This window comes from Anopheles gambiae, chromosome X, assembly GCF_943734735.2.
Source record: "Anopheles gambiae chromosome X, idAnoGambNW_F1_1, whole genome shotgun sequence".
NCBI classification, from domain to species: domain Eukaryota; kingdom Metazoa; phylum Arthropoda; class Insecta; order Diptera; family Culicidae; genus Anopheles; species Anopheles gambiae.
Window position 1 is genome coordinate 1,673,773 of NC_064600.1, and position 19,724 is coordinate 1,693,496.

General features: G+C 48.1%; 2 protein-coding genes across 2 annotated transcripts in view; one reads left to right on the top strand and one right to left on the bottom strand.

Moving 5' to 3' along the window:
• Positions 1–3,831: 3,831 nt before the first annotated feature.
• Positions 3,832–19,724, bottom strand: part of LOC5667704 (paired box protein Pax-1) — a 64,279-nt gene continuing 48,386 nt past the window's right edge. Inside the window, exon 2 of the mRNA XM_001689292.3 lies at positions 3,832–5,727. Within this exon, the coding sequence (XP_001689344.3) occupies positions 4,664–5,727 (1,064 nt within the window). The 3' untranslated portion in view covers positions 3,832–4,663. The remainder of the gene's footprint in view (positions 5,728–19,724) is intronic.
• The window catches only part of LOC133392910 (uncharacterized), a 44,265-nt gene continuing 33,489 nt past the window's right edge, over positions 8,949–19,724 (top strand). The window contains exons 1-2 of the mRNA XM_061655480.1: positions 8,949–9,184; positions 10,851–11,045. Coding sequence (XP_061511464.1) covers positions 9,087–9,184; positions 10,851–11,045 — 293 coding nt within the window. The 5' untranslated portion in view covers positions 8,949–9,086. The remainder of the gene's footprint in view (positions 9,185–10,850; positions 11,046–19,724) is intronic.

The following is a 19,724-nucleotide window of genomic DNA, read 5'->3' on the forward strand; positions in this document are numbered from 1 at the left end:
CCCTTGAGGTTGCTTCTGTTGCTTTTTGCTCCATTTTTTACATATTCTTTTTTGCTGTTGTTGTTGTTGTTTTGTTACACATATTTCCTTCTCAAGAAGCTCCCCGGTGGACACGTAATCGATCAATAGAAGATTGCTTTCAAGTTGAGATTAAATTTCTCCGCTCCTTTTTTCTTTTTAATATGTTTGCTTTAACTATTAAAACACAAAACTATTACCACTACACCTTAAACTCTCTATTCCACTCTCACTCACTATATTTATCGCTCTCTTTTTCTCTCGCATTCATCCGCTCAATCGTTCTTCGTCGCTCATGCACGCCGTACATACAGGCTGTCTATCTCTCTAATCTTTCTGCCGACCAGCACAGGTCGACGTCAAGCTCGTGTGTTTCGTGTGTAGGGGTTAGGTTTGATTTGCAATATTTCGGTGCTCCGATTGGGCGTCATTCAGGAGAGAAACAAATAATAAAAAAAAAACTGAAACAATAACCGAAGCGCAGAGAGGAAGAGAGCCCAACGCACGATCGGGATCGAGTACGTGGGATCAGTTTAGTGCCCGAATAACGCTCGCTAACAGGCGCCCTGCATCCGATTCGAGCAAATCGATACACTGGGGGGGGGGGCTGCAATGAAAAGGCCGTGAGGGGACGGCACAAAGCTGTAACCAATCTATGACACGCTCGCGCTCCTAGTCGCTCGACAAAACGTGTTTGATGATCGTATGTTGTTTCTGCGGTTTATTGCGGAACTGTTACAATGCAACACGCACCCTCCTCCTCCCTCCCCCAGCGTCCAGTGGGGTAGCTGCACAACGAAAAGCAGTGCAGTGGGACGGAGCGGGTCATATTGCACCACGACTGCTCACCCAGTCACCCACTGACCAAACAAACCAGAGCTCCGGGCTTGGCACGGTTTCAATGGTTCGCAAATGGGAATTGCCCCCCCCCCCAGAGGGCAGCGGCGAGTGTTCTGGGGGTCATTCGAGCACATCCAAACACACATCCGTCCTCCCCTTCTCCCACTTGCTGTTTGAACGAACATGCCTCGATCGGCAGTGGCTTTTCCTCTTGCACTTTCCTCACTATTGTTTACATGTTTAGTTTTCCTGTAATTTTTCATATTTTCCTCTCTCTCTCTCTCTCTCTCTCTCTCTCTCTCTCTCACCCTCTGAATATTGCCCCGTTTTTTTTTTGCGCAATTCGCTTGTGCTGCTTTGCTTGTTTGTTTGTTTGTTTGTTTGTTTGTTTGCTTGCTTTTCTTTAGCTTTGTTTGCTTCCTGTTTTTAGCTGTAGTGTTTTGTGTTTTGCTTTCGCTGTTTGCTTCCACCGTTCCACCGGATTTAGGGATTTAGTAGTAGTTTTAGTTTCCATTTTTTGTTGTTGTTGTTTTTTTTTTTGCAAAGCAGGCGAATAGTTGCATACTTCATTTCGGTAGAAAAAGGCACACATCTGTTTTCTGAGATACAATCGGGTTAGCTCTATAATATCTACATCCTACGGTCTAGTTGTTTAGTATTTACCTACGCGTGCAATACTACTACCACTCGCGGCGTCTAAAAGCTGCTCGAAAACACGCTGCTCGAAAGTAGCCGTCTTCGTTCGCTCTCTTCACCCACATGCTCTCTTTCTTTCTATCTCTCTTTCGCTCGATCGAGTTTGACAATTGATGCAACTTGTTATCAAATACCTCTCGCACACACACACACACACACACACAAACACACTCATCCATTCATTCAGCAGTTTTCAGTGACGCTCGCTAGATTATGCACACAGACACACGCACACCCACACACACACACACACACACACACACACACACACACACACACACACACATGCCTACTATCTGATTTACTTGATCTTCGTGTACTAACACCCATCGTCCTATTGCAAAACCGCCAGCTTCGCGTGCCCTTCCCTTTCGTCCCTCTTCCTTCCCTCACTCACACACTATCAATATGTTTTGTTGAATAATATATGTGTATGTATATATATAAATATAAATCTATTCATTTATATGTATATATAATTCTATACGTATGCCTTCTTTTGTTTGTTTATTTTTTTTTATATATAATTCCTTACACCCCCCCCCCCCTCCTGACCCCGTCACCGCGTCCGCTTCGTCCTTATCGAGCTGACCCGACTGTCGGCTGCCTCTTTTTTCCCACTTCCCTTCACTCTATAGCTTTTGCATTATCCACCTGTAACACCTCACCCTTCCCTTGGCTCACTGTTATTAAACTACTGCTCCGTATGAGAAAGCCTGCGCCTTTCGGTTTCCCTCTCTACCGCGCTCCCCAAAAGGCTACTTTTTTCTTGTTAAGGTAGTAAGTATGTATTGCTTCACATTATCATCCACCCACACGTATGTGTGTGTGGGTGTGTACGTTTGTTCTTACTTCAAGTAGTGAGAGTATAGCTGCCCCGGGGGTGCACACGCCAAGTTGACGCTAGCGTTCTGCTGTTACGGTTGTGTGTAGTAGTTGTTAGTGGGTTAGTAGTATTTTCGTATCGTTACAATCTAACGTGCTCTTTCTCGCGCTCCGCGCACTAGCTCTAACATACGCTACTAGGTTGTTGCTCTCTGCGGCCCATCCTCACTGCTTCGCTCCATCCTTTCACCCTCCATATCGCTCCTGCTCTTTTCGTCTCTCTGGTATATATTTCTTCTATGCCTTGTTGCGCAAAATGCGCGCTTAAAATGTGTGGTATTCTTTTAGTTTGCTTGTTTGTAGTGTACACATTTGCCAAGTTACAATAATGATATTTCTCTCCTTCTCTCTCTCTCTCTCTCTGTTTTATAGTTGTACTTTCTTGTGTTTCACAAAGTGTGTCCTGACACTGGTGTCCAGTTTTTAAAAAGTTGCATCTGTTTTTTTTTTATATGTATATTTTTTGTTGGCGCTTTGTTTTTGCACTTTTGTTCTCGCTGCATAAGGTTCGCCCCTTCCGGTGCTTTTGAGGTCACGCGGTTCGGCTCTCTCTCCCTTGGAGCACTGGCAGTCTGTTTTTCCACACCGGTTTTCCACAGTAAATATCGTGTGCGTGTGTACGTGTGTGTGTGTGTGTGTGTGTGTGTGTTGCTGGTGTTTTCCCGTCCCGACCATCTGTCGGACATCTTCCAGAACGATGGCGGAAGGAATGGTACTGCGCACGAGAAACGAGTGCAAACAAACAAAACCTGCTCCAGCAGTTCCGGGTGCAGTCACACGTGTGCTGCACACTGGGAAAAAGAAAAACCAGAAATTGTTTGCATCAAAATTGCACAAACACACACCCACACACACACACACACATACATACACACCAACTTTTTGTTTTTGCTACTTTTTGTCGTTTGAAGTTCATAAGATTACCCAAGTGACATTTGCTCGAAATTGTTTTCCCATATCTGCTCGATTAGTACTCGATACGCCTGAAATTGTGGATTTGTGTGTGATCAAGTGTGTTGAAAGCGCCAAGATTTGGTGTGATCGTAAATTAGACGTTCCTCTATCGATGGACGATGCCGTCGAGCTCATTTTTCATTCATGACTATGGTTTTTTAATGAAAAACAAAAGCTAATTTTATGTGACGTTATTCTATAAAAATGAGTATTATTTAAGTATAAAATGGGTACATGACCAACTACAACGATAGGAAACATCGTTTCCGAGCGAATCTAGAAGAAAGTAACGAAAAAGTCGCATCACATTTGATTTTAAAGGACTTTTTCTAAATTCCCTTAAACTGGTGCAGTTTAAGGGAAGTTTAAGGCTCCAGTTTAAGGGAATTTGCTCGAATTCCCGATTATTCGTGCTATAAAATGTCAGTTGGGTACTGTTTGATGATTGATATAGCGGTATCTAATGTTCTTCACTTCACCCCTGTTTTCTATCATAGATCACTCTATCCTCATCTCTCTACATGCTTATCTGACTCGATTAGTTAGTTTGTTTGCTTTTGTTACCGCTGTTCCGCTCAAGCTCGCTCCCCCCCCCATGTCGTCGGGTAAATTGTTCCACAATGCGTTTTGTACTTTAGTTTTCCATTGTTTTGTTACTCTCTTTTCCTCGGCCACTGCTTTCGGGCTGACTTTTGTTTTCTCTGCTTCTGTTTCTACCACTGAACGATCTGAAGTGATTCGTTTTCCTCCCCTTCTTCGGAGTTAGGTGGGGTTTGAAAGAACGGAAAAATTAGAATCTTTTGTTTTACAATTAGTACTCTTTAAAGTGTTTAAAAACTGCAAAAGAAACTTTTTTTCTGTACACTTAACCGGGGGGGTAAGATGGCAACTGAGGCTTACATTTGACAAAACAAAAACTCGTCCCAAACCTGCACCGGCCGGTTGGGTAAAAACTAAAATCCAAACACACACACAAACACGCACCCACAAGTACAATTACAAACAATTACACAGTGAAAAGTACCTTACGGATAGGTTAGCGCGTGTTAGGTGAAGCGGTTTGTGGTGTGACTTATCGATTAAAACCTAGCAGAGCTAGTTTGCTGTGTCCGGCAGCCCCGCGTGGTGTTGATGACGGCAGCTCGGAGCAACGCAGCCGCCGGAAGGATCTCGTGACGCGGAGCAGCTAGTGGGGATGGGTGAGGCTCTCTCTCTCTATCTCTCTCTCTCGCTCTCAGTGCTCTCCAAAGGACGCTCCCGGGAAGGGAGCCTATAGGCCGGACGCGCTCGCCAGCCCGCCGTGATGCATGCCGCCACTCTGCAGGTACATGTAGTAGTTGTACGAGTTGGGCGACTGGGGCGACACCGACTCCTGCATCTGGTGGTGGTGATGGTGATGGTGGTGCTGGTGCATCGCGACCGCCGCATTGCCGGCGGCGGCGGCGGCAGCAGCAGCCGCAGCGGCCGCCGCCGCAGCCGCCGCTGCCGACGCGCTCGCGCCATTCATCGTGCCGTTCCCGTTGCCGGCGCCGCCGCCGTTACCACCGCCGTTACCACCGCCCCCGCTCATCAGCTGGCCGCCGACCGAGGTGGGCGGTGGGGTCGTGTGGCACTGGGAGGTGGGCGTGCCGCCGTTGCGCAGGGCGGCCACCGTCGCCTGATGGTGCACGTTCGCCAGTATGTCGGTGACGGAGTGGGACGACGGCCAGGGGCAGTGGGCGTGCGGGCTGCGGATCGGCGTCGCGCCGGTCGGCGGGGACGGGCTGCCCCCGCACGACATCTCCGACTTGAGCGTGCTGGCCGCGTACGGGTAGGAGGGATAGATCGAGTTGTACAGGTGGGCGGGCGCGTGCGGCGTGTGGGCCCCGCCGCCGCCCGTGCCCGCGTGCGGATGGTGCGGATGGTGCGGGTGGTGATGGTGGTGGGCCAGGTTGCCGAGCTTGTTGCGCAGGATGCGCGAGATGGAGCTGACGCTCGGCACATTGTTCTTGTCGCACACGCCGTCCGACAGCAGCCGGTCCCGGATTTCCCACGCGAAGATGCCCGGATCCTTCTGCTTCAGCTCGCGGATGTACGTCACCACCTTGGGCGTGGTGACGCGCGGCTTCGAGCCGCCGATCGCGCCCGGAAGTATCGAGCCGGTCTCGTGGTAGCGGGCCAGTATCTTCGACACGCAGCCGTGGCTGACGCGCAGCTGGCGCGAGATGTCGCACGGCCGGATGCCGAGCCGGGCGAGCTCGACGATCCGCATGCGCGTGCTGTTCGGCAGGGGCCGCCCGTTCACGAACACGCCGCCGAGCTGGTTCACCTCGCCGTACTGCTGGGCCTGGTTCTCTGTGGAAGAGGGAGAGAGAGAGAGAGAGAGAGAAAGCAGCGGAAGGGCCGCGATGAAATAGGATGCTCTGTTCGTGCCCGGAAGTGCCACCACCATCGTCGAGGTGCGGCGTACCGATCGAGGTCAGGCGTTACGCAACACCGCCGGGTCAATGCGACGCAATGCGGCCCAGTTTGCTCCAATTTCCACGGAAGCGGAGATACCCGAAGCCTTTCGCTGCGCGAGCGGACGAAAACAAACCTCCTTGGTTCTGCGTTCCTCGCCCGCCACCCTCGTAACTGGACACCCTCGCGCGGGGGGAGTGACGCGCGAACCCCCCCCCCCCCCCCCCCCTGGTCGGGCGATGAACCGTGCGGCCATAAATCAATTTCCCTAATGAACGTACGTCGGCGGAAAATGTAAATGCGCTGCGCCCGCTTAGCAATCGCCGACGGCCGGTGTCGGTGTTCGGGCGTGGCGGAGATCAAAGCCAGAACCACCGGCGTCGGCGTCGAGTGTCACAGAGAGAGAGAGAGAGCGATCGGTTGGGTGCAGATGCAGCCCGTGTGGCAGCGCGGCCGCAGGATTTATCGACCGTGCCAGCCGGCCAGGGGCTACATTGAAGCGGCCGAGGATCTCGGCCGACGACATGGCACAACACTGCTGCCTTCACGCATTCACACTTTCACACGCACTTCGGGGCGCGTCCGGGAGTGTTTGTGGTCCAGGGAATCAGATCGGAAGATAATATGGTGCCGATGGCATCAAAATAATTAGCCAATATGCCGCATAATTGTTTACCAACGTTGCACGCAAAGCCACTCTGGCGCACTCTCATCGGGTGTTTTTTTAAGTAAGATGTATATTTAGCTGTACATCACATTTACGAAAGAAATGTATCACTCGCTTCAAAACCGTTGCAAAAACGATTGCAAAAACAGTTAGGAAATATTCAATTACAAAAAGGTAAACAAACCTGTCAAATCAAGCCCCCACGCCCGGGGAACAAAATTGCGCTCGCTCCAAGCCGTTCGCGAAGATGGCAGTGATGCCAAACATAATCGACGATCAGTTGCGGTGGAGTGCAATCCTTTTATCATTACCGAATTGATACACTGTTGTTTTTTCTTAATCATTTCTCTATTATGACAGTTTAATTCTACGCTCGTGAGATATTTTACAATCGCGATGTTACACGGTAAGAAATTAATAGATGAGCTTTTTGTTTTATTATTTGGCATGCTCTTTCATTATACATGCGAAAGTAAGCTCAAAGTGGATTTAAAAATATCAGATGGTGGATTCTAGTGCATTTTGACAATTTGACGTCACTTGACGTAAGGTCCCCAGGATTCAAACTTTGTTTACATTTATTAAATTTGTTCATATAATTTATCTACCCCATTTTTTCGATTAAATATTCTTTAAAAATATATTTTGGACTCTGCGAGTTCTTATTTAACATTTCAACACGGATTAAAGTGTGTTATTTTGTGTTATTCCGTGAATTTATTCTATAATTTTTTTATTTATTTGACATTTTTGATGATAAAAATTTAGAAATCATTACTTTTTTACATTTTCACATTAATTCCTCATTATCTACGAGCCGCATGGACAATTTACGTGAGATTAGAACTCTTACTCACATGATTTTAAATTTCGTGCATAATTAAATCATCAAATCTTTTGTTAATATATCTTATTTTTTCGATAAAATCAATAGACACACAAAAATGCACATAATAACAAAGAAATCTGTTCTATTTGCTAAGCTTTGTGTGCGGAAACCAATGGTTAACGGTTCTAAAACGACGTAAAGTCCCTAAACTATGGCGACCCCCCAAAGGCCCTAATCCACCAACTGATATATTTTTAATCCACCTTGAGCAAGCTGAAAGTTTAGCTTATAAGCATGCGTTTTGTAAGATTTTTTTGTTGAAAAATTCCTTTTTTATGTTTGTATGAACTGAGGCAGTTACTTTAGGCCACAACATTGATTATTTGATATAATTCTGGCCGAAGATGAAAATGTTGAACCGTTTTTGAACAAGTATCAGTGGAATTTGCTTCAAGAACTGTCCGAACTATGATTCTTTTAGGCTTATTAACTCACTAAAAGCTGCTCGCCATAAATAATTTTATAATGGTTCAAAACCTTAATTTCTGCCAGTTGGAAAACGCATTCAGACTCGGCCATGTTACTCGAACTTAAAATTCAAAATAAAGTCTCTCGAAGGTTAATCGATTAAGAGAAAGTAAATCATCATATTGACAAAAAAAAAAACAGAATTTTATTGCATTGCCAAACATTTTTGTGAATTGCAAAAATAAAAAATACGCTAGAGAATTAAAAATTACGTATAGAGCAGAGTTTTGCCTTGGGCAGATTTTAATCTTGAAGAGACAAAAAGGAATGGATTTTAACAGGAATGGATAAAACAGCTTCATGGCATTGCCAAACATTTTTTGTGTACAATAATTGCAAAAATACCCTGGAAAAAATGCTGCATAGAGTAGAGTTTTGCCTTGGGCAGACATTAATCTTGAAGAGACGAAAATGTATGGATTATAACAGGATTGTAAAAATGTTAAAGGAATAATTCATCTTGAAGCGACGGAATCATACAGAGATTTCATTTAATTCGAATCCAAAAATGGAAAAAGGAAATATTTCTGTACTGTTTAAAAAAAATACACAAGGACCTATTTGAGTAACTAAAGGTAAACAATTTCTTTCTACCACATAATGTTTTCAAAATTTGAACATAAAATCAAAGTTGCATTTAAAGTTGAACTGCTTAAATTCAAATGAACCTTAGCCAATGATGCGCCAAGGATAAAAAAAGCCGCCGGTTCTTTTACTTCTGGGCTGGCATCGGTTCTTTCGATTATCTTTACGCATGTGACGTAAAATAAACTCTAACATATTGAGTTATTTTTATAATAAAGATTATCAGTTTCTGTTCCATTTCAAAAACAAAAAAAAAGTTGCAATAAGTTCACCGCGTCTATCAGTAATATCAAACCTTGAGCAAAAGCAACAAAGTAATGCGTCCAAATCGAAGGCGGCGGCAGTGAGGCCCCCTAAGCGCTTCCCGTGTTCGACGGGAATTGGCGAATTCATCGGGAACGTCGATTAGGACCGCCATCGCGCCGTGCTGGGCACCGGTCAAGAACGTCACCCGGACTAAACGATTGATCGATTTGCGTAAACGTCAATTCTGCGTGTACCGTTCGTGGAAATAAAGTTCCCCAAGCCCCGACGCCATTAGGTTGCGTGTGCGCTCGAAGGCGAACGGTTGACGCCGATAGGAAACAGGGGCAGAAAAATTGGTGCACAATATGAATCGGATTGTGAGAAGGCTCCCCGTTCGATATGGGAGCAATTCTCAACCGTGGAGTGCAATTTTCACTGCCAAAGTGTGCCTGTGTCGTGCTTGTCGTCGTCGGCGGTCATTGCGTGCCTCCCGTCCGGTAAGTACAATTTCATTCCAATGATATGTGTCTAAGCAACATGCGCGTGTGTAAAGAGTGAAGAAAATCGTCCACCAGCTCTACCCGGTAGTTATTCCTGTTTTCCCTTGCCGTGCGGCTTTTCCGCGTCGTGGGTTTTCCTTTTTCGGTGCTCAAACGATATGGCGTTTCGCCGAATTTGCCGCCAGCGTGGTAAAGAGCGGCAATTCACAAGGCGCAACAGCGTGTATCTCTTTTCTCCCCCTTCGACCAGACCGGGCAAGTGGGTCCCCGTGCACTTCGTTCCATCTCGTTTGCGCGCTCGCTGCGTGTGCTCGGCTCGTTTCCGCGTACCTTAGCGTTGGCATAGGCGTATATCTTGTCTCTGTTCCGTGCGTTTGGATCGTTTTATCGTACCTTTACCACGCGTGTGTTCTGTTCCCGGCAGAAGATTTCCCTCTCTATCTCTCTCCCTCTCTCTACTCTCGCGGCCGTTACAGAACGTGCCAGAACGGGAGGAAGCAATGCACCGGGGCTTGCGTGTGCGGGTTTCACTCGAATGAACCGCACTGTCGAGGGGCGTCGGCAGAATGTGTTTCTAACCTCAAAGTGATGATCGGGTTTTGCAGATGAGACGCTTGGAAGCGCGTTTTAAGCTCTGCTACACCTTAATCGCCCTTTCCGCTCAAGTTGTGACGGCGTCGTGGTCGTCCACGTCCGTTTTAATGTGTGCGATTTTCCTTCACTCGGGAAGGATTTTAAAATGTCTGCCAGTGAAACAAAGGGGCACGCAGTCGAGCGTCTACGGAGAACCGATTGTAGCGCTCGCCCCAAAGAACAACACCCGCAGGACATGTATCATCCTCAAAATGGCGTGCTTTCCAGTGCGTGTCAGCAGCAGGGGCCCCGTAGGCTCCCTAACCTCAAACATTTCAACACCCCAAAAACACTCGCACATTCCAGCGAGAGCGGTGTTGATGCAATAGCTTACGTCGGAAAAATACGTCGAATTGCGGCAGGAAGGTAGGTCGTCGGCTAGGACATCCAAAGCGAAGGTAAACGCACACGAAGAGGAGGGATGGGACACTCAGGCAGAGCGAGATGGCTAGTGTGTCACGGTTGAACGAAGCACGCATCAAATCCGGGAACGCGCCCGATGAGATATACCATTTTACCGTTTTCCACCATTATTCCCCTTGTTTTTTTTGCGCCACCCCGGGGTGTTTCTCAACCAGGCAGGGTTAGAACCATGAGGGAACGCAACCGTCAAGGATGCGAGCTGCGACTGACAGGCGATGGACGCACAGAGGATGCTTATGGCATTTCTTCCCATTCTTTCGCATCCGACACATCTGGGCATATGGCTGGGCCGGGCAGCGTTGGTAGAGAGATAGGGGAAACGGGGAAACGATTTTTTGTTTTTTGTGGCGATCGAATCTCCGGGGGAAAATGGGAGATAAATTCGCATGCGGTTTTAAAACCCATCGCCCGATGGTGACGCGTTGAGAGCTGCTGAAGGGAAGAAGGAGCGGCCCTGAGTACGGTTGAAGGATTTTTCTTGCGCCGCTCTGGTTCAGTTCGTCCGTGTGTGTGTGTGTGTGTGTGTGACCTTCTGCGTTTCAGCTTTCAACCCCTCCCCGGACGATGCTGAAAATTCTAATGTTTTGCTCTCGGTCTTCCCTGTCAGGCATCATCATCCCATCAGCGAAATCTACCGAAAGCCCCCAACGTGTGGCGCGCTGGAGATGCATAGGGAACGACGAATTCTCGGCCGACGAAACCTACATTCTCGGGGCAGGAATTTGAACCAATGTTTCGGAGACAAATCGTACAGGAATCATAGGAAGCTGGGTGCACCTGCTGGCTGCGTGAGTTTGATGAGGTAAGGATCCAATTAAAATTCGTTCACATTCCATTTCCAGACCGGTGGATCAGCGCGCTTCCGAAGGCAGGGGAAATGGTCTGATGACGACACATTCCGCCGCTGATCAGTAACTTATCGGCCCCGGCGTCTTGCGGGTCATGTGGGTTATGGGTAGGGGCAGAATTTATTACCCGCTGTGACCTGTCTGGTGCGGGTCACCGCTAAAGAGCCGGGAAAGAAATCTATTGGAATTGGATTTTATTTGGAAGAAAAGTCCAAATGGAAATGGGTTCGGAGGCGCGGGGAGAGAGGACCTTTCCATGTGTCGGAGAGTGGAGTTGGTAGAGAGTTTGCCGCAGAAGTTCCAACATTTGTAGGTCCTATTTTGATTGTGGCAAGATGTACAAATAATCGTGTGGTGTACATTGACTGTAGCAGAACCATGTGGTCTAGTGTTGAAGGGCTTTCATTCCAATAGTTTGTTTATTATTATTGATTTAATTTTTATGATACCTTGGGATTTACATCCCAATTGTATATCTTCCAGCATTGCGCCGTCAAGTCATCAAGAAACGAACTCACGCACTGCCAATAACACTTTAGTAACACTCGTAATGCTCTCACTCTCTGTCTCGTTAGCGGTAGGGAATGGGCAAACAAATCGTCATAAATTCTTCATCCTCATCAATCCCCACTGCACCTTCTACACTTCTCTTCCGAGCCATATGCCACAAGCCAAATCAACACAGATTTGTACCACATTGTCGTCGCTGATGCCCTATTTTGCCCCCATCTGTATCTCATTTCGCGGATTGTCGAGACCAGCAACGTGATCTTTGCCGCGCCCGCACATCTTCAAACTGCTGTCGGCATTGGCCTTTTTGTCTTTTTTCTCTTTCTCTCTCTCTCTCTCTCTCTTTCTCGATACTAAGTATTTAAAACTAATCGACCTTCGTGGTGGGATTTCGTCTCTCATCTGCCAGCAACGTGTGGTGTAATGTTGTGTTTTCCACGAAAAAAAAAACCCCTCAGTAAACGGCAAACAGAGTACACAGTAGCACCAAAAAAAGTGAAATACTGAATGAATGATGGCTGTGCAAAAATGGACCTTAAGCGGTTTGCGTATTTCCTGGAGACAGCTGACAGCTTCGAGTGAATTGGCTCGGACTGCGTTCCTGGAAGTGGGTGCGATTCGACGGGAAAGCAGACGACGTTTACTAGCGCGCGCATGTATCGTTAGGCTCTACCATTCATTATCATTTCCTTTGCCTTTGCCGTACTGCCGTGTGGAGGTGACGACGGTTGTCGCTCCCTGTGTGCTGAACATAAAACCGGCGGGAGCGTGTGCGAGCGATAAAAAATGTCATCGAACAGGTCGGGACCGCGGCGGTACCATTTGAAGTTAATTTTGGGCCCAAAAACGGAAGCAAACCACGGCGCGGCCGCCCTTAGAAACTGCGGGGTGATCTTGCTTTCTTTTTTTTTCGTTTTTTTTTTTTTTTAAATCAAATGCCGAAAAAAGCGATCGTAACTCAAGTTTAACAGGGCGCATCGGAACGAGGATCGACGCTGGAAATGATGTGGCAGAAGCTGTGTTCTCCGAAAAAAAAATGAAGCGTATTGCACATGTACAACCTTCAGATTGATTTTATTACCTTTTCCGTTCACTGCAAGCTCTAGTATGTGACTCTTTTCCCGTTCGGCTGGGGGAGAAGACAATCCAAACACAAACTTGTTCCAATTACAAGAGCCCTTGTAAAGCAGATCGATCTTAGTTTCCCAAAGTCCTTTAAATTTTCCTTTAATGCTCCCTTGGCTTTGGCTCGCTGTTATGGAATTTGCGCTAATGCCAGCCGACTGAAAGCGAAACGCAACCAAAAGTGTAAGGGTCGCGCTGCGTATCTTTGCAAATCAAAGGAGACGGTCGCTACTCACACACACACACACACACACCGTGTGGCAGTATAAATTCGAAAGCATTTTTTTTTTGGCCGTCGTGAAAACCGTTTACTTTCTTTCCCCGGGGGCTTTGCAGCATTTTACCAAGCAACACACAGCGACACGTTTCACGCGCATGTTGTCGCAAGGTATTACACGCGAGCTGTAACAACAATTTGCTACTTAATTAGTTTTCGTCTCTCTTTTTTCGAGACGGGGTGGGGTGCTGTGTGGAAAGCGAAACGAAACGAAAAATAGCGTAATGGGTCCTGTTGTGTGCGGCATGCTCTAGCTCTGAAGCTTCCTCTTCCCTGCGCTCGGTTGTTTGTTTTGTTCATGAGTTTTTTGTTGTTGTGTTTGGTTCTGCGGCATTAGACTGTCATTGGTGTTGATGTTTTGTGCGGTTGATAGTGGTAATCTCCTCGCTTCGCCAGCGTTCGAAGGTTGACAATGATTGACACACGGATATGGATTATCGACGAAGGATTATCGGTTTTATAAGCACGGTCTGTGTGAGCGATTGCAGAGATTCAGGCGTTTGCACGCAATTGTTGCGCCATCTCTCTCTCCCTGTGGTCAGAACACACATTTACGTAAAAGCGTGGATAATACAATCGAAAGCATGTTTTATGAATTAAAAAGGTTACATGGAAAGCGGTAATTTTATGTTTAAAACATATCTTCCGTCCTGTAACATTATCCGATTGAGTAAAAAATAGCTGTTTATTGAACCTTTTTTTGTCCCGAGTGACATGGTAGCGAAAGAAAAAGATGACTTTATTTTATGTTGTTTTCTGAACTTCCAAAACCATTCAATCCTTATGCTCGTCCTGAGCATTCACTACAAGTTCGCTTAAAAGAGCAACAATACGACTGTGCCGACTTGAGCTAATTGGTGGCATAACTAGATAAGCTTTGCATCGTTCTAAGCCACGACTGACTGTCACCTGACGGGTGTCATGCACCTGACGCTGCATCACCATTTTCTTGTGCCAATGCTTGTGCGTTTCCGCACAACCGCGATTCGCCAAAAACCGATTGGCCAAACGGTTTCGTGTGCCGACGCTCCAATTACAACCCCAAAGCGACGCTTCCCCTCATTCCCGGAAGCACTAACTCAAAACAGTTTTTGTGCTCTTTCGCTTTCGCTTACTCTTTCTCTCTCTGTTTTTTGTTTTTCGCCTCCGGGGTTCGATGTTTGGCGCACGCGTCTTTGATTGAATAATTTGCGGTTGACTTCGGAGCTCGCTGGGTGAGGGGGAGAGGGGGGGGGGGGGGGGGGGGGGAACGGTGGTGGAATGGATCTGAGGAGGTTGAGCGGTACCCAAAAAAAAAAAAAAAAAACAAACCGCAAAACCCATTTCATCGCCTCCGGGTATCCACCGAAATAAAGCGGGGAAAAACGAGCGAATGGGTTTTCTCGAATCCTTTTGTCGAGCTCCTGGGCCCGGCAGGGTTTCTTTTCTCCCTTATTGCACCCTGCCTGTACTTACATATTTGCACACTATGTTCTGTACTCTCCAGGGGCACACACACACACACACACACGCCCTGTGCGGTGGTTTGTGTGTTTGGATTCGTTCTCCTTTGTCCATTATTCGCCTTGTATCCTTTTTAGTCCCTTTTTTTTTGGTTTGGTGCCGGGAGGGGGGGTTTTTTTTATTGTGTGTTAGCTCTCGCTTTGATTTGATTGTGAGGGGGCGCCTTTTAAAACTGAAATCGATTCGCTGCTGCCGAGCGCAATCACCTCAAAACTCCCTTTTTTTATTGTTGAACGACGGAAATTGAAGGTTTCAATTTTTTTTGCGCGCTACAAGGAAATGAACGCGACTGCCCAGCCTCCGGGCGCAAATCCTGGCGACAATCATGATGGGCAGTGCACGGGCACGGGAAATTGTAATTTCTTTGGCAGGTTTTTTTTTTTTTTTTTGATCGACTAATTGGCTTTGCCTGCCCTCCTTCGGGCTGCCGTAACCCCTTTTTTCTTTCCCGTTTGGCAGTGCCCCTCGCCGGGTCGCACCTAATTGCGTGTGGGCCTGGTGTGCCACGCCCCACCACCACCGCCTCCTTAAAATCCCGCATTTGATTGCGCTTTTCTTTTGCTCTAAATGGCAAAAACCGAAACTCGCTCATTTTTTTCTTCTTCTGGCTCTCCTCCCTTAGAAGAAAAAGAGCAGCAGCCCTGGTTAGCAAATCGCACCAACCAGGCACCAGTGGTGCTGGCAAAAAATCTTCTCCTGCCCGTCTAATAACGCACGTGTGTGTGGGTGTGTGTGTGTGTGTGTGCCCGCCTCAAAGGGGACTTTTTTGTACTTCGCCCAGGAGTCATCTGAAACGAATCCGGTGCGCTTAATGAGCTGCGGAAAGATTGCACCCACCAAAGCGAACAATGGCTCTGCCTTAGCTGGAAACGCATCGTGTTAAATGTGGCCCCCCGGAGCAACCGGATGTGGCATTATACCTTTTCCCAGCCACTCAAGGGGTTTCCTTCTGATGTCAGGTGTCGTTACGGTGCAGTATAATGGAACAACAGAACAACGCAGAAAGGAGGGTAAGAAGGTGTGGATTTGAATGGAGCGGGCGCGCCTGAATGGTATGCACCCTGCGCAACAGAGCCGCAGCATCCCTCGGCTTGGTCGGCGTTGGCCGGGATACTGCCGTCCGCCGCCCCGGGGTCTTTATAATTTAACCATTTAATTGCATTCGAATGCTGATTATCGTCCGCCAGCCGAACCGGAGGTGCGCCCTGTGCAAAGCAGGAGGGTGGCGCGCCGGCTTACAGAAGGGGCAAAATCTAACGCAAATTAAGCTGGGAATGGGAAAATTAAATGAAAGCGGATCAAGCGCTGTAAAGGCGCAGTACCGCAGGAGGAAAACAATGAGGTGCACACACCTTTTCTTTTTTTTTGTTTGTTGCGCCGCGCGCGCGGTGCGACATTAGCGAGCCATCAAAGGAAATCTTTGCCGAGGGAGGGCTCCCTTCTTCTCCGTTCCCTTCTTTTGCCCTACTGCTAGCCGCTAGCCTGGGGGCTTTAGAGTCCTATCCCGGGCGCTGATTGAGTTGAATTCATTGCCGCTCAACCGCAGCGAAATTGGATGCGGTTAGCACAAGGAGTGAGCGTGTCCTTGTGTGAAGCTGTTTGTTCGTTCTTTCTTTCTTTTTTTTTGGCATGGCCTTTTTTGTTGTACATTTGCTGAACTATTTTTCGGACGCAAGACACATGACGTGTTCAGCGAGAATGCTACATTGAGGATAGATGGAACTGCACTGCAAAATAGGAGCATCGCAATCATCAGGCATCCTCTCGCTTAGCCCAGACATTCCACACATGGAGCGATGATTTGTCTGATATCAACTGCCAGCATCCGTACGGGTGGAAGGTGCGCTGTATGCAACCCCCATGGTGCTCCGATATCGCCAACATAAAGATGCGGAGTGCGCAAAATCCTCCGTCTAGGCATCATATCGCTCGAGCTACGCGGCGCGCAGTATGGAGCTGTGCGTAACACAGTGGTTTCGATTGTGAGCTCGGCGGCACTGTCAGCGTCTGGGCTGGTTTCGCGGCTCGATGCACTTGCGCTCGGCGAGAAGCAGATACACACACACATCGGGGCCATGTAATCTAACAGGCGTGCGGACCCCGGCCCACAACCGGCAGCTGTCCCTGCGTGTGTGTTTGGTTTTTTTTTATGCCCTGCCTTTGTGTTCGGGGGACCGGGGGGACGACTTAACGCTGATGCTGCTGTTTAGAATTGAGGTTGGCAATGGTGGCGACGGCGCCAAGCGTTAACCGAGAACACACATGCGACGAAGGGGGAGGAGGTGTTGGGACTTTTCCTGGAATCGATGCGAGCAAGGCTGTGGGGCGATAACGGCCCGAAGCTCAGACACTGGAGATGGTTAAGATGGTTTTGCGAGCTGATGTTTCTTCGCTGTGGAGATGATATACCCGCAGCACACTGTGCAGGGCATCTCCAATCGCGTTCCGTTATCTGTTATTGTCGTTTGCTTTGCTATGGTGGGGCAAGTTGGGTGACTAACTCGGGGAAATTGGCCCAGGGTAGATGCAACATTCGCTATCGAAAGGGCAGCAAAGCATTCGAGACGCAATGCTCCAAGATGAGTCATGGTATCGTATCATGGCGCGCGATAAGTATCGCTTAGAACGTGTCTTTTCGAGCTCTGACATACTGTTAGTACTGAATACTGTTTGTTTGAGTGCTCGATGTATTGCTCAGAGATGCCTTCCAAACATCAAAGATATCTTCTGATGAGATTACGAACATTTCAGATATTTTCTGAGTACATTACGAATATCTAAGATATCTTGGGAATAGTACAAAGGTTCTGGCACATGTTCAAACTTAACCAAGTTTGCTCAGATCCGCCAATCTGGTTACCCAAAACCGAACGTCTGGATTGATTCTAATGATCTCCAAACCACTATAAACTTCCTGTGACAGTGAAAGGGAGACGCATTGTTCCGAGTACATGAAAACGACACAACTTCCTTTGGAATCACGGCTCAACCTCTTCGCCGGTAGGGTGGTCTACAGTTGGAGTGTGAGTATGTATGAAAACTCTTTAATGAGCACTGGAAGTAGATGTATATCTTTCTCTAAAACCGAGCGACAATATTGATTGAGGAAACATTAACGACCCACGACGTCATCGGCAGGTTACGCGACTGCTTCGGCTGCGCCCCCGTAACTCATTAACGCGCGGGTTCAAAGCATTTCAGCAGTTCAGGGCTCTGCAACACAGGGCATAGCAATAAAAAGGGGCACGCGTTGTCGGCTACCTTCTTAAACATTGTTCTTTCTCTCCCACTTACCCCGTCTCTCTATTACTCCTTTCACGTTGGAACGGTGAAGCGATTTACCCGACTCCTTCTTCACCATTGAAGTGCCGAGGTCGTAAAACAATCGCTCCTTTGGCCTTGACATGTTCGCCGCTATGCTGCCACCTACCACGCGTCGGTGTTAAAGGTGATTTGTGATGATCGGTGCATAAGTATAGGCGCACCATTACCCCCAGACGACAGTGGGAGGTTAAGTAAGTGGCGACCTCTCTCTCTCTCTCTCTCTCTCGCTCGCTGAGCTGATGATAGCAAAAGCGTGCCACGGCGTTATAATTAATGGCTCATCAATGTGGCGTTCGTGAAGGGGGGCAGAAAACATTCACTTTCCCGTTTTCCAAAGGGAGGGGGGCTAGATACTCTCTCTCTCTCTCTTTGTCTCTCTTTAGCTCGAAAGAATTGTTTGTTTAGGTGACAGGTCCACCTCGGAGTAAGGTAATTATCCGTCGGCCGTCCGGATGTCGCTCTCGGCCTGAGTTGCGGTACGGTGGAGGGAAAAAGTCATTTTCGGAGTTTCCGAGCTTTTGTCGGGGTTTTCCGACCCGTGAGCAAGACGAAGAGGTGTTCGTTAGGGAATAGTTGGAATATTTTACGCCAACAATTGCTCGTTGTACGGTGTTACGTACTCTACTGTACTGCTGTACCAACATCCGGAATGCTGTGTATTTTCCCCTTTTCATGGGCGAACGCAATTTTCCACGTGCGGTGGAAAAGGGGCTGGACATAAAGGGATGAACATCAATCGCATCAGGAAGATGAATGATAGCATCATTAAGATGGGCGCGTGACACCACTCGTTCTCTTTCTCTCTTCTCTCTCTCTCTCTCTCTCTCTCTCTCTTTATTTGATTGCAAAATTGACATTTCCGTCCAAAAGCCGTTGAAAATGGGCAAGAAATTCTCTTCGCTCACCACTTTTTCTGCTCGATGGTGATGGGGAGAAGGAGGGGGGGAGAAAGGAAACCATGCACTGGCATGCGCACGGTGAAGTCGCCCGTCGGTAAACAGCCTACGGGCCCGATGCCCGAAAAAACACCCACACAGCTGAAACATAACCCCCCTCCCCTTTCCTCCACCCACCATCCTCCCAGTTGCTGTTGCTTACGCTGCTGATGCTGCCCTGCTGGGCCGCCATTTTCTTTCTTATCGATCCCTTGTTTTTACTCTCCTACAGCCAACCCCCCCCCCCCCCCCCCCCCCCCCCCCCCAGTCGAGTGTTTATTGCTTTTCTTTGCTCATCGTTTCGCCCGTTTCTTGCATTCTCTCCTTGGGAAAAGCTGGGAAAACCATCCGGCCCATAATTTTCGCATTTTCGCGTGTGCTCCAACCCAGCTGTGTGTGTGTGTGGGCCCAAGGAGGGAAGTTTTATGTTTGTGGTAGTAGTGCGCGCGCCCGGTAAACCCACACCACCCATTCGCCCCCCCGCCCTCCCCGCCTACCGCACAGCAGCAAATCATCCAATCCTTGCTCGCCCAACCGTGCCATATTTCCTGCTTCCATCTTTGCCTTTGTGCGCCGTGTGTTCGCATCCAACAGGGGCGAAAGGTTCCTTTTGCGTGTGGCAGGGGTCTCCCCCGAGCCCCTCGCTCCCTTCCCTCTCTATCTCTGCAACACATTCATTATTCTCGGCTTGTTACGCAAAAGAAGAAGAAAAAAAACGCAACAGCAGAGTTAAACACCGGAGCTGCGGATATTTCTCGTTTTAACGCTCTCGAATTGAAGCCCGTTTTTAGGTCTTCTTGTTCCTCCCCTCTCCTTTCCCTTCCCTTTTGGGTCATCGAAAAGTGTCTCTTTGCGTGTGTGTGTGTGTGAGTTTGTGCTAAACATACCCAGCTGCAAAACGATGACAACAGGGAGCGATGCGCGAGGACCACTCCGGCCGAGGATTGCGGCACGGGAGA